Here is a 15,353-nt window from a genome sequence, read left to right on the forward strand (position 1 = left end):
GGAAACAAAGGGACTACTCTATGGGGAGAATCTAATAAGGACAAGATATACAATCTGCTCCAGGAACATGGTAAGGTAATGCCACCATGATGTTAACAGGGGCCCAGAAAAGATGATCCAAAGTCAGAAAATATAGAAAGCTGGATTTACTTTACTTTGTGCTATAATTGGAGAGAGTGAAATTTTTGGAGTAGGCCATAACCACTCACCACAGTAGGAAATGAGTTAAAGCCTGATGGACTATCAAATGCTTGAGGATACTGATGTGGAATGCAGACTCCTCTACAGACCCAAGATTGGAAATCTATTGGGAGTTGAGGAAAGTATCCCAACCCACCAAAGAATGATCTGTGAACAGATGTAATTCTGTATGAATTGGAGGAGTTGGAGCCTCTTCTGTTGTTTGATTCCTGTCAAGCTACCAAGCTAGGTCTGACCTGTTCATGGAAGGAAATGTAATAAATAGGCCAAAGGATCTAGAAAGAAGTTCAATTGATTAAGAAGTATCTACTGAAATGAATGTGTATGAGCATAACCCATGGGAATGGTAGCTTCAGGAAGCCCACATCCCCAAAAGAGGTAGAATCTCTTAAGCTATGGGAGAAGGACATGTAAGAGCCTTTGTGATGGCTCATTTCATATCCTTGAGACAAAAATAGAATATTGAGTTTGACACAGGTGGAATTGAAGAAACCCCCCAAATGAACCAGGTACTGAGTGGGGTTAAGAATAGACTTCTCTAACTTGGTCAGAAAATTTAAATGTGTCGCTTCCTGTAGAAGTCAACATGTTATTCACTAATTATAAACAGGAATGGCTGAGCAGGAGCCAGTTGTCCATATAATGATGAGTGCAAGTGTAGGTGATAAGCAAACCACTTGACAAAACACATAAGGAGCTGAAGAGAGACCAAACAACAGTGCTCTAAACTCGAACACTTGACCCTCTCGAATGAATCAAAGAAATTAATATGACTCTGAAGTGATGGGAACGTAAAGATAGGCATTGAACACATTAAAATTGGTCATCCAGAAAACACCTACCAAAGTGAGAAATAGGACTTCATGGTGAAATGAGGGGTCAAAAAAGGAATTCAGCTAGGACAGATCTATAATTGGTCTCTAATCACCTGGAATTTTGAGGGAAACAAAGGGGCAGGGACAAAAGCCCAAATGAATGGGAATCACTCACTCTATATCTCTTTTGCACAGGAGGTATGGAATAGCTTCAGCAAGACGAAAGAGAAAGTATTCCAAACAGGTAGAAAGGAAATTGGGGAAAAGGAACGAAGAAGGAACTGGAACCAAGGACAGAAGCCTTCTGGCAGAACCTATCAAAATCATGGATCTGTTGCGCAATGCCACCACTTAGTTTAAAGTGGAGCAATCTGACCCTAACAGGACAAAGAACCTCTGCTGTGCCAGTGATAATGCTGGTATCTATCTAACTGGGTGTGGGTAAAATGAGAATAAAGACAAGAATGCCTTGAGAAAAGGTAAAAGACAGGCTGATAAATAAGGAAGGCAGGAAATCAGGATAGGCAAATCTTGAGAGTTAACATTTCTACATGTTGAAAGTAGCACATAGTAGAAATGTTGTAGCAAGAGAAAATGAAGTAAATTAGATCAATGGAACAACAAAAGAACACAGGTATTGCCAAAGGAAGAATGAACTTATGATCCTGTGTTAGTGCTTATGAGGATCACTGTACATAGTCATTTGTCATCCTCCCATTCGTAAAGATCCACAGCCTTATAATCACATCACAGACAAGTATAGGGATGGAAGTTTGTTTGAGACTGGTAATAACTTTTAACATTTCACATTTTCTCACATGTTTTTCCCTTGTAAGTTATTCAGCCCATTTTACCTGAAAATAAAAAATACATCTAACCTCAACACTAGCATGCTCTGAAAAAAAAGCAAATAATAGTCATTATTAAAACTCATCATACCTGATGATATATTTACCTGTACTATCAAACTGATAATATGCTCCATTTGACTGTTTTCCTTTAGGCTTATGTGACATTGACTGGGAATTACTGCATTCCTTAAGTCTGTATTTTTGCAAACAGTCTGTGCTACAGAAGTCCTTTAAATGGCCTTCTTCTTCTAACTTTACAGGAGACTCATGGACAGTGGTATTACATAAGATACAAGATATCTAGGAAATCCATAGTATAATTAACAATATCAAAAATACTGTGAGGTAACAAAGACACATCATATTTACAGTACCATCAGTGAACTTTAGTAAAACACAATAGTTGTATTGCAAACAATGAAAACATATTTCAAAACAAATAATGCAGATACACTACTGGAATTGCAAGCAATGAATTTTTTTATTTTTTTTTTACAAATTCATATTACACTTGTTTTTTGTAACAAAGAAATATATTGTAAGTTAACCAAAAAATATAGCATGGTGGTATTAAAAGACAGTGGCAAGCACTGCATGATAGTTAAAACACAACGTAGATGAAATTTAAAAGCACAGAAATACATTAATGGTTTCATTTTGAGTTTACATACTGATTAAGAATATTCTGTTACAAGTTACAGCCTTTATAGTAAACAAATTTTGCTGTAAAAGCTGTAAGTTGTATAAAAATGAAATATATTGTAAAAACAAAAAAGAACTCATCATACTTATATCAAAAGCACTGGGAAAAAATCTGTAAAACAACCACATCAAAAACAAATTATCTCAATTAAAAGAACTTAATGGACAAAAATAATTTTAACTCCAAAAGTATCCAACTAATTATTTAATGAAGTCTAGTACTCATTATTATTCATTACTTTCAAATTACTTTTTAGATTTAAAAAGTTAGCTGGCTTGTCATGGCTTGGTGGTTAGGATGCTTGACTTGCAATCTGTGAACCACGGATTCATATCCCCATTCTGCCCAACATGCTGGCCCTTTCAGCCATGGAGGTGTTATAATGTACAGTCAATCCCACTATTCATTAGAAAAAAGTAGTGCAAGAGTTGGAAGTTGGTGATGATGAGTAGCTGACTTCCCTCTAGTCTATTACTACTAAATTAGGGGTGGTTAGCACAGACAATTCTCATGCAACTTTGTGTGAAACTTAAAACAAACAAACAAAAAGACATTTTATACTTAGCTTACTTTTGAGTGGAATATATTCTTAATGATTACAAAATACACACTGTACTTGTATAGAAATAATGACATGTAATACATAATAGCAAAAATAATCATCAAAGACAATAACAGGTACTACAAAATACCAGAAACAGCATTAAAGGTGTAGTAAAGGCAATAAAAACAAAAACGTTGCTAAATAATCATCAACAAAATTCTAAATGCAATCCCCAACCAATAAGAAAATAAAATAATGAAAACACTCAAAGAACTAGAATAGAAATTAAAACCATGTGTCCTAGGGCTGAGCCTTGTCTAGCCACTACCTAAATACGCCATTGATCATATTTGTATTAAAAGCAGTAAGAAACATACAAAATAGCCCAAAACACACATCATAATTAGTGCATAAGAAATGTTTTTCTCTTGTGAAGTACAGAGCCACATGGTTCAATATCTGTGTTATGCCTATTGTGAATATCAATATCCAATTTTTAACATTATAAGACTTTTTTGCCATTGCCTTGGAATGGTTTGGGGATGCCATTTCAAAGTATGTTGCTGGTCTAAATACTCTACGATATAAGTTTTTCTGTTTCTTTGTGGGATAGTAATAGCCTCTTTCTCTTTAAAATCTTGTGTCTTTTTGTTTTACATCATTACTAATTTCATTAAAATTACATCCTTCTACAGAAAAAAAGATATAACATAATTCTGCAGACAAAATTCTACATATGACAAAATTAAAATCTAATGGTTATAAATTTACTGTAAACCAAACATCTACATACTAGAAATGTTGTCCTTGGCATTATGGCTTACATTTCAAGCAATATATTACTGCATTAGTTTTCTGAAAAGTTTTTTTATTTGTATATAATTTGTTTGGGCTGTTTTATATTGTTTCTAATTGCTATTAACATTATTCACACTTTTGTAAAAATGAAGAAACTTTTCAGAAAATGGAGCAAATGTAGAGATGGTTAATATCAATCCTTCAAAAACAATACAAACAAGATAGTATTGTGGCTCTTGCATCATCCCTGCATAACAGCAAAGTTATACAGTGTAGTAGAATGTTGACAAACAAAAATTGTTTTAAAATAAATTCAGTTGTGATTGAAAAGTTATATATACTGCTACTTGTTAATTCTTGCCTGTGTTAGTATATATAAATGTCATCCCTATTATACTGTTTGTTTTGTTTATGAAGGATTGATATTAATCATCCCTACAGTGTTTCAATAGACATACTTGGGCTGTATTTATAACCAAGTTCTAGATATGATGATGTTTCAATTGAAATATTTATTGTTTATCTATTGTTGGTTGGTAATTCCTGTTTCACCCTGCACTTAAGTTTTTCAAAGGAACATCATATTTCTTTATGAAAGGTAACTTCAGGAGATAATGATAGCATCATTTGTACTAGAACTATTATTTGTTTTTTTAATTACTACTAGTTGTTAATAATACTTATAAAAACAGAAGCTTAATTTGAAACTATTACTGAAATTGGTTGACACTATCGTTTTGGTTTTTGATTTATCATCTTATAAAAAAGAAGCAGAAGAAAGAAGAGCAAGAATTTAAAACTTTTTTGCTATTATATTTACAGACATTCTCAAAATTTGTGACTCAGTCATTACATATATATTGTTATAAAAGGTAGCACTGTCTAGTATTGTAAAGTTCTGATGACCTGTTGAGGAGATATTTAAAATAACATTTTGATTAACAATCTGATCCATTTCGTCATACGCAGTTGTACTACCTGCTTGATATTTAAATTAAAGGCAAAGAGACAATATAAGAAGCCAAAACACAAAAATTTTTATAAGGTACATTACAACAGTGTTCTGGTTGCTCCAATAATATTTTGTACAAAGGCGCAAATGACACATATCTTGGACTAAATCTATCACATAAATAGTTGGTGACTTAATCAGGCATAAGACAAAAGTCCACCTTTCATGTTGAATATTTTACAATATCATGCATAGTAATTACGTTTTTGATAGTCATTACAATATATTGTTACTGTCCCTGCTGGTACAGTGATAAGTTTATGGATTTAAAACACTAAAATCAATGGTTCGATTCCCCTCAATGGGCTCAGCAGATAGTCTGATGTGGCTTTGCTATAACAAAACACACAGATAGACACACACATATTGTTACTAATTGGGGCTGCATTTCTCTCTTTCCTTTTATACTTATAACTTTATTTAGTAACAAATGAAGATTGTAAGATAGAAACATTGTTCATTATTTTTGTTTGTGCTGAAGAGAGAATAAGGAAACATTATCAAATATTCATGTTGTTTATTTTATCAATAATTTGATGACTTTAGACTCCTGAAAAATTTTTGAGTATATTTTACATTAACAATATAATTCCATCAGTAGTCATACTAGTAATCAGTGTTGCCAAGTTAGCATACTTCCAACTTTACTTGGCATATTTTCTGGTTATTGTTTTTCATAAAACTTAGATAAACATAATGACACAGCTTGTCATCAATAAAAATAGGAGCTGTGGGTGTAATATGGTTAGAGTTTCAATGATTTTTAACACTGTAAAAGGTATTTACAAAATTCCACGAATTTCCTGGATTTTCATGACATGTTCAAAACCTGATATTATCTTAATGTATGCATTCAAGTACCAGTGCAATGTATAATATTTAATAGATACTAGTAAACTATTAAAATATACATTAATACTTTACCTTTAAATATGAATTTTTGTATTTGGCAAGACATGATTCAGAGCAGAATTCTTTTTTGATGTGACCAACTACAACTAAGAAACTAAGATCTCTTTCTCCATCTCCACACCAAGCACAATATGACATGCTTCGACTTTTATTTTTTGATCCTACAAAAACCAACCAAAATTAACAAATATACATTTATTTACGTACTTATGTATAAAAATAAAAATAATTCTTTTAATTTCTTTTGAGAGTACTGTATGAATTTTTGTTTTTCCTTCAACTTTTTTTTATTACTGAAGTAAATGACTGCATAAAACTAAATTATAGTTTTAAAATGTTATCATGTTACAACACTTTATTAAGTTCTTTTTATATGACAGAAATCTTATGGTGTAAGTATTTTAATAGAACTACTTATTTAAAAATAAACATCACTGAAAGAAAAATACATTTGAAACATCTAGAACTGATTTTTACTTTATACTCACATATCATATACTTTTTTGGGGCATAGTGCTCTTTGATTTTTTAAACTTTGAAAGCTGATTATATATATAAATACCATTTGTAATTTCTTGCATCAAGTGATTTTACCATTGATGATAATGTAATCTTTACCAGAAAAATTTGGTAAATAAACAAATATGTACATGAAAAGATGAAAAACAAACACAATTTTAATTTATAGACAACAGGAAAAACTTCTATAAAGATGAGCTGCAAGACTGTAATACTGTATTAATAAGCACACTAAATAACACAATGCAGTGTCAATGTGAATCATTTCTAAATACCTCATGGGACATTCAAGTCCAATGGAAAAATGTATATTTCCAAATACTTTGCAGAAACAGCTCAGACCTTTAATAGAAATGAGCTTCAGAGACTGAAACCCATTGCTGCAAGCAATATTACTCTGATTTTCTCACATCTATAACACATATAAAGTTGGCTTCAGATATTTAAACTGATTGTAATGATTGCTCTTAGTCTTAGTCTCTGCAAAGCATTTTCATAGTTTCTTATTTATGCTTTTAGTATAAACATAATTTTATATTTTTTAGAATTAATATGAATTCCAAACAAGTACCTAATCTTTGAAACATGAAAGGCTTTTTCTTATTGAACTGTTTTTCATGCTGTCAATAAACTAGCTCTGAATGTCTTTAACAACATGAAAAGCAAGCATGAACTCACCAAGAGTTTTCCAATGTGATTTATTCTGCCCATTTTAGTTCCAAAAAAGTCAAATTCAACAGAGAAACAGCCTGAAGTACAAAAAAACCAGGATACCCACACAAAATGGAGGGAGGAACTCAAGAGCATTATATGACCACTGGGTCAGCAAGATATAAGGTTTTAAGCAGGAAAGTAATAATAATCTAGACCACAATAAATAGCAGCTATAATCAAGCAAAGCATAAGTACAACCCAAAACCAGAGTAAAAGTCAATGGACTGGATTCATTGGAGAAGAAAGTGTATGTTTGTTATTAAGCACATAGATACACAGTGGGATATCTGTGTTGTATCCTTTTGATTATCAAAACTTGTTTTGTAGAATTATGAACCTTATCTCTGAACTATTCAGAATGAGAAAAGAGTGGAACATACCAGCCAAATAAGAGACTGGATCACAAGAGGATACTCAGAAAAAGCATTTTTCTTAGCAGAGTATCTCATCACTCTAAATACCTTTTAATTAAGATTTATGACATAAAATAGGTGTCAACATATATGTACTTGTGAATACATCATATTCTCAGATGTGATTATAGGTGGTGATTTAACAGATAGACAAGGTAAGAGTGCAATGCAATTCCCTGCAAATATAGTGTAAAATTCTCAGAGGAGTGGAACCAGTAATAGGTAATGACTGGATAAGCTACTGGTGCTATGCTCCCTGTATCCACATCACAAAAGCACAGCCAAGTGAAAGAGCACTTAATGAGAACCAAAAATGATCTAGATACATCTATGAATGGGCTCTACAACTTGAAAATTGTGCAATAGGAACGATAATAGGTTAAAAATATAATGTAGTAAGATGTTCCCCATTCTAGTTAGAGCTATGAGACATCATACAGGGAACAGTCCTCTTATCTTAGATGTCTTGAAAGCTATGTAAAAATATGCAAACATAGGTGGGAAAGGATCCACTAAATGGCATCTTCTATTCATTTCTAGAGGACATTATCCTCTGATGGTGAACAAGTGTAAAGGGTGGAATTTTGTCTAGTATATTTATTGTAGAGGTATATGCAATATGCAAGAGCCCCATCTGGATGAATCCATTCAAACACATAGCCCTATATTAAAAGGACAGAGTTTTTGTTTGTCTTTTTGATCAAGTAATTCAATAACAACAGATGTCACTGCAATTGTTAAAAATGGTGTTGGGTCATACAGGAATAGAAAGGTAATCATGCATAACAGAGGTGTGGACTTAAGTGTTAAACATGCAGACAACAGAAAGTAACTTACCTGCTAAAAATTTCATCTAGCTTGAATAAGCACAACCGGAGGCAATATGATGTAAATTATATTATAAGAATGTATTCAAATTCATGCACATGCTGGCCTGTATAATATCCTCTGTGACCAGTACACCAAAAGTATAATCAAATGGAGAATTTGATGAGATATAAATAAAATTCACTTTCAAGGTGTTCAAGAACATCACAATAAATGACACAGATCAACTTCACAGTCCAATTTGTTAATGTAGCAACATTAACATCCAAGAAAAGTGTTTTATTGTAAAGTATAAATAACCTTTTCCAAGAGCTCCTTCCTTACATATGTGCATGTAAGAAAAATAATTAGTCTTTACAAGACAGATAAGTGTTCTTCCAAAAAAAAATAAAAAAATCAAGATCAGTTAGAGCAAGTGACATAATTTATGAGAAACAGAGATTACTTTCTCTTGAAGATCAAATTGCAGGTAGGAAGATTGAATCTAAGCCCTTATGTGAAAATTAAGTCTTCTGCTTGATGCAATAATAAAGGAGAAAGATAATAAGTGAGTTGCCAAGGGTTCAAAAACATGAGAAACCAAAAAATATAAGGCTAAACCCAAGACTCATTTAATACATTGTACACAAATTTGAGGTCATTAAGGTAAAAGGCTTGTAAAAGATCAATGAAACATTTAGGCAACAAAAACTGACAGCTACTATGATATCTGAGGGGTCAAATAAGGCAGTTCTGTAACCAGCTATGGAGGAAGCTGACAAGTTATGATCATGGTCATGATGTTTAAAATGTACAAGAGCTGTAACAACCCAACCAAACAGTATATATACAGGGAATTCTAGCAGGATAATGAATGTCTTATCTCTATTTTTTCGTTTATAAAATGGACAATAAAAGTTAATTTATGTTGATTGAATTGTACTGTGTTTGTTTTATATTAAGGGAACCAGTTGTTGTATATCAAGGGCAACAAGATAAGGGTAAAAGGCAAATATAAGGTCTAGTCATTAATTTAATGAATAAATAAAGTAACAATAAGCAAAATTTTTATATCCAGTAAAATTAGACAAATTATAACGTCAGAATCTCTTTAATGTCTGGCATGTAACATCTTGAATCATCTGATAATTTCTCTTTTATAACTTACAAACAAATATGGAGAACCCTCTACCTGGGAAACTAGCTTCTATTTTCTTAACTAGCATTCAACACATCTTCACATGCACCAATATAATGGCTAATATATATTAATAAAATTTTCAGAGGGTTCAATTCCAACAATGATCAAAAACAATGTCTACAACCCTTACATGATGTAGAAAGACATTAAATTTACTGTACAAAAATTAACATTTTCCTAAATTGATAATGTATTTCCAATAATACTTTTCTGTTCTCACTTATAGCTAGGGTTTCTTCCTTTGCCCATCTGAGAATTGCTGTGATTTTGTTTTTTCTCGCTTGCTTTGGTCTTTCATACTCCACTTAACTGCCCATGGCAATATTTGTATGAGGACATTTTCAACCTACATCAATGCACACTCTATTCTAATATTGCTCATAAAACCTCTTATTTAGATAACGTTATCACTTTTTCATGACTGACTCCATCCTAATCATAACATCAGCTCTTAGTGGGGAGGAAGGGAAGGACAGTGTCAATGGAGATATTATAGGAAGTACATTTTCTGTTTAAGAAAATATTAGCTTTCAATGCATACTTGTACATATCTCTGCTTCCACTTATAGCTAGAATCTGACATTCATGTGGGGGAGAGGTATTGGTGATGACATCATTATCCATACAGAATCATGAGTGTGTCAACAGAATATTGGCACCAAGTGGAGAAACTGCACTACATCCAGAACAAGTATGCTCTTCACCACGAATTTAATTCCTTTATCATTTAGGAAGATGTTAATGCTGTCACTTATAGGTAGAATCTCACACTGAGAGGGTAGAAAGACTGGTGAGAACATTACCTATACAGAAAGCATTTGCATAGATCATGGATGTACCAAGAGTGGTAGCTGAGTTGGGAAACTGCACTATGTCCAGAACAGGAATGCTCTTTCTCCAGAACTTAGTTCTTCTACCAAGGATGGAATTTTACATGAGTGGTGATCACTGCAGGTCAGCCTTAACAGCCAAGGTTCCACTACTCAAGGTTGGAATTAAATGGTTTTAATGCCTATATCCCATGTTGTTGGCTAGGGCAACTGGACTGCAACATTCTATCTATACATACTTATGAATGGATCCCAACCTTTAGTGATAGAGTAATGCATTCCAAGCCACTGGAATCATGACCAGGAAATAAGCAACACTGAAATGGACAATCCTTATTTCCATTTGAAGATGTCTGAAAAATAATTGCCCCATGCCTGAAATGATGGAATCCTGTATGCCATACTCAACAAAATGAAAACGGAATTCATTCAGTCTGAAATTATAAAAACCCATCCTCACTCCCCACCTGTGTGGGCAAGATATATTACACTTGCCCCTAGCATTATGGGGATGACCTGGATAAACTTTACTCAACAAAGGACCTAGGATGGGATCATTATACATTTAGCATTACTAGGAAATAGTAGACTTTCTTCTATGGACAATGTACTGAAGCTATGTTGAACAAACAGATGGAACAACTAGATATTAAAGTTTCAAATCTGACATGATATTATGAGTAGTTTCCCATAGGCTGGTACCACTCCTACTGACATCTGGGAAGGACATTTAGGGACCATGGTAAATGGGCCCTCAACTTTGCTCTCTTCTCCAAGAGTGGAGGAATTTACTCTAACTCTCTAGAGCATCTGTCCACCACCTTAGTGACTGGGAACTGGATGTGGTAAGAACTCCCTTGCTCCACCAGTACAAGCTGGGTGATAATATGCACTTGGGTGCAATAGGTAAACCAAGTTTCCTAAATTTTTAAAAGCAAACTGACCCTTATTTATTCACTTTAATGATTGCCAGAAATAGGCACTCTCATGCTTTACTCATGATAGTCCATGAGTGGCGGGCAGTTCAGCATGGTACAGTAACACCACCTGATCAACTCCTAGGTGGTCTAATGGAACCCCTCATTTCTACAGAGTATGTTGCAACCTAGATAAAGTATATTGCATGAAGTATATTGGATACTAATACAGAATTGGTTTGATAAAAGCACCCCTGAGTGGGCAACACTTGTTACAGAATGGAATCCTGTGATAACAAGTTAAGGAAGGAACTCTGAAATGTAGAATTGGAAAGACTTACCCCTCTGTATAATCTAGCAGAAACAGTTAAGGTAGCTATAAGGGGTAAGCAAAAACCCTCAGATGAAGAAACTGCCAGATCAGACAAATAATGTAAGATAAAATTATTGGGAGAAGTAGACATGTCAATCTGCACAATGACCTGCAGTGGACAATTTGATCAGGCCAATAAGACATAGAAATGTGGCAAATCTGATTAGACATTACTTGCAGAAGAATCCTATTTTCAAGAAGAGCCCAGAAAAACATTCATTGTCTAGCATCTCTAAAGGTATTACGGTAGGTAAAATAAGCTTCAAGACCCTTGCTGAACCTGACCAGGATCCAAATCTGATTGGACAAAAAAGTGAGAAATGGTGATCAGATGAATATGTGAAAAGTTCTTTATTTCCTTTCCTGTCTGACAGGTGTCTTACGTAGGAAGAAATGGTATGGTTGGTTGTTTGGTGTTTTATGGTGCAAAGCGACAAAGCTATCTCCGCAAAACAACCAGTAAAAAAATTTTAAAAAAGTAAATTTATTAAACTTCGTAAAAAAGGAATAATGTTAAAACAAAATAAAGTCAATTCTTTTTAATTATAAGCAATTAGATAGCGTTAAAAAAGGCCAATGGCCCTTAAAAAACTAAGAATATTTGTGTGGTGGACAGTGTCACCATTACCAATGACACTGTCCAGCATTATGTATGGAACAGGCACAGCAGGGATGGCGTCAGAGCAGACAGGCTTAGCTGAGGTATGAGCAAGCGATTCCGCGAATACCAGTGTGGTCTGGTATCCAGAAGAACAGGATAGAAGTATATGTTAAAGCAAAATAAAAAATCGGCTTTGAATATCGGCGACAACAGGGTGAGAACTAACGTGAAGGGGCTACAGGGCCAGTAGAGAGCTAAGCGAGTGGATATAAATTGTACAACTGGAGTACTGCTTACCTGCTATGTGATCCAGGGCAAGAGAAACAGCGTACAGTTCGGCAGTGAATACAAAAGCTGTAGAGGAGATTCTGTGCGCAACCACAACAAACCATGGCAGAGCCCACAGAATCATCTGATTTCGAATCATCCATATAAATGGGAATGGAAGGATGGTTCAAAAGATGTTCAGCAAATAAAAGACGGCACTTCCAATCGGGAGTATCCACTTTTCTCAGATGACTCAAATTAATATTACACTTGGGAAAGATAATATGACAGATCGTCTGTTCTAAAAAATCATGGCCCACTGAAAAAGGAAAACACAACTGCAGATGAGATGCTGTGATAAAAATCGATGTTTTGAAGCATACAGTAAAGACAGTTGTAAATGGCGGAGGGGAGGTTCATAAGACTCTGTGTACAAACACTGGACTGAGGAAGTGCGGAGAGCCACCGTGCAGAACTGAAGGCCCCTGATGATGAAAAGGATCAAACATGTCCAAGCCTGAGGCCCAGGCAGAGTCATAGTCCAGAAACCCATAATCCAGTTTTGCTCGAATGAGAGCATGATATATATATATATATATCTTTAGCAAAAAACATTGATCCACTCCCCAAGAGAAGGAAGAGAGGACACAGAAAATGATCAGTGCCCTTGTACACTTGACTTGTAGCTGCTTGATAAGCCCCAGAATCCTTGTCTCAGGGATCACGGGAAGCACAACTTCACCAACACGAAGTTCGCTATCGGGATGAATACCACGTTGGCAGCAAAAGTGAATGTAAACAGTTTTAGAGAGAGAAAAGGTTAAAACCGTTTACTCTGGTCCATTTCAGTAAACGACTGAGGGCAGTCTCTAGCTGCCACTCAATAAACCTCATGTTCGATGATTGACAAGAGATGTGGACGTCGTCGACACATAGCCCATTTGCAGCGGTGAGAGGGAGTTGTGCAGTGATGGCATTAATATTTATACTGAAAAGTGTGAACTGAAGAAACAGCCCTGAGGGATTTCAAGTTCCTGTAGAAAAGCACGGAAAAATGTCAATCCAACACAAACTTGGAATTGCCGTTCGTTAAAAAAGTTAATAAAAATGGGCTAATGACCATGCAATCCACATAAGTAGAGGTTTCGCAAAATACCATACCTCCATGTAGTATTATAAGCCATTTCACGGTCAAAGAAAACTGACACAAGATGTTGTTGTTTGAGAAAGGCTTCTCTGATTTACATTTTAAGTTGAATCCATGTAGTATTATAAGCCTTTTCATGGTCAAAGAATACTGACACAAGATGTTGTTGTTTGAGAAAGGCTTCTCTGATTGACATTTTAAGTTGAATCAGGTGGTCCACGGTGAAACACTGTCATCGGTACCCACACTGAGTGGGCGAGAGGAGGTTGTTTGATTCGAGGGGCCAAACAAGACGAACATTAATCATCCTCATTAAGGTCTGACAGAGACAGCTCATCAAAGCATTTGGACAGTAGTTTGAGGAATCTAGGGATCCTTCCCAGGCTTCTAGAAAGGTAGGACAATAGCTTGGTGCCAGACATTAGGAAAAACATTCTCCTGCCAGATTTTGCTAAGAACCAGAAAAATACCGAGAGAAGCAGGAGAGAGATGGTGCAGCATCTCATAGTATATATCATCAGGTCCAACTGATGTACTGCCAGACATTGAAGAGCCAGGTTGAGTTCCACCAGTGTAAAGAGGCAATTATAGTCATAGAGATGATCAGCCCAAAAAGAAACAGGTGATCGCTCTGTCTGAGTCGTGATGGTTAAGAAGGTGAAGGGTAAAACAGAAGTTCTAGATACCTGTGAAAAGCTTTTGCCGAGAGTATCGGCGATGCTCTGGCCATCAGAGAGCAAAATTAATAGGGGAAGAGAATTATACTGCCCACTGACCTTACGAATATTTTCCCATATCACTTTAGAACTGGTAGTAGAAGAAATTCTGGTTGTGAATTAAATCCAAGATTCCTTCTTGCTTTGATATCTTACCTGTTGAGCATTTGCACGGGCCCACTAAAAAGTAATTCAGTTCAAAAGTGTAGGATACTTACAAAAGGTATCCCAGGCCTGATTTTGTGGTAGGCAGAATTCCTCCATGGGGATACTGTGGAAAACGTGTCGAGGGTTTAGGAATAATGGAGCAGCTGCCTGGATAATACAGTTAGTAACTGCTGCCATATAGTTGTATATTGATGGCTCATAGACGATGGCAGGATGAAGTTCTGTGAGAGCAGTTAAAGAGAGCCAGTTAACTTGATCCAGCTTCCACCGAGGCACGTGAGTCGGGTGACCAAGACCAATCTCCCTCAAAATGATAGGAAAATTATCACTGCCCCATGAGTTACTGTCAACTCTGGGAGAATTGTGAAGGGGAGCAGACTAAGAGATCAATAACAGTAAAAGACTGACTAGTGCATGAAAATAAGTATAAGAACCAGTACTAAAGAGAGAAAGGTTGTGATCCAAGAGCACACACTCAACAGAGTGACCCCTCCCATCAATATCAACACCTTCCAAGAGGGGATTATGTCTATTGAAGTCCCTCAGGATTGAAAAAGGATACAACAACTGTTCAACAAGAGCATCAAAGTCTGATTGATTATTGAAATTTCCAGGAGACAGGAATGGCAAAGACAGGGTGGGCACATGCTGATCAACCAGCAGTGCCACCCCTTCTCCCCGTCACACCAAACATGCAACAGAATAAGTCATATCATAGTAATATCTCAACTTAACAATTCCTCAAGAATAAAGAATAATCCCAACTAAGGAAACCAGCGAATTGTTGTTTACAATCACTCGGTCACATAAAGACCATTAAAAGGATCTTGTGTGCTCTTTTCCC

General features: G+C 35.2%; 1 protein-coding gene across 1 annotated transcript in view; it reads right to left on the reverse strand.

Moving 5' to 3' along the window:
* The window catches only part of LOC143223872 (polycomb protein Scm-like), a 95,030-nt gene that overhangs the window by 26,723 nt on the left and 52,954 nt on the right, over nucleotides 1–15,353 (reverse strand). Inside the window, exons 2-7 of the mRNA XM_076452346.1 lie at nucleotides 14,560–14,887; nucleotides 12,917–13,043; nucleotides 11,785–11,907; nucleotides 11,119–11,240; nucleotides 5,849–5,997; nucleotides 1,972–2,167 (exon numbers count right to left, since the gene is read on the reverse strand). Coding sequence (XP_076308461.1) covers nucleotides 1,972–2,167; nucleotides 5,849–5,997; nucleotides 11,119–11,240; nucleotides 11,785–11,907; nucleotides 12,917–13,043; nucleotides 14,560–14,887 — 1,045 coding nt within the window. The remainder of the gene's footprint in view (nucleotides 1–1,971; nucleotides 2,168–5,848; nucleotides 5,998–11,118; nucleotides 11,241–11,784; nucleotides 11,908–12,916; nucleotides 13,044–14,559; nucleotides 14,888–15,353) is intronic.

Source organism: Tachypleus tridentatus, chromosome 8 (assembly GCF_004210375.1).
Source record: "Tachypleus tridentatus isolate NWPU-2018 chromosome 8, ASM421037v1, whole genome shotgun sequence".
In the NCBI taxonomy this organism is placed as follows: domain Eukaryota; kingdom Metazoa; phylum Arthropoda; class Merostomata; order Xiphosura; family Limulidae; genus Tachypleus; species Tachypleus tridentatus.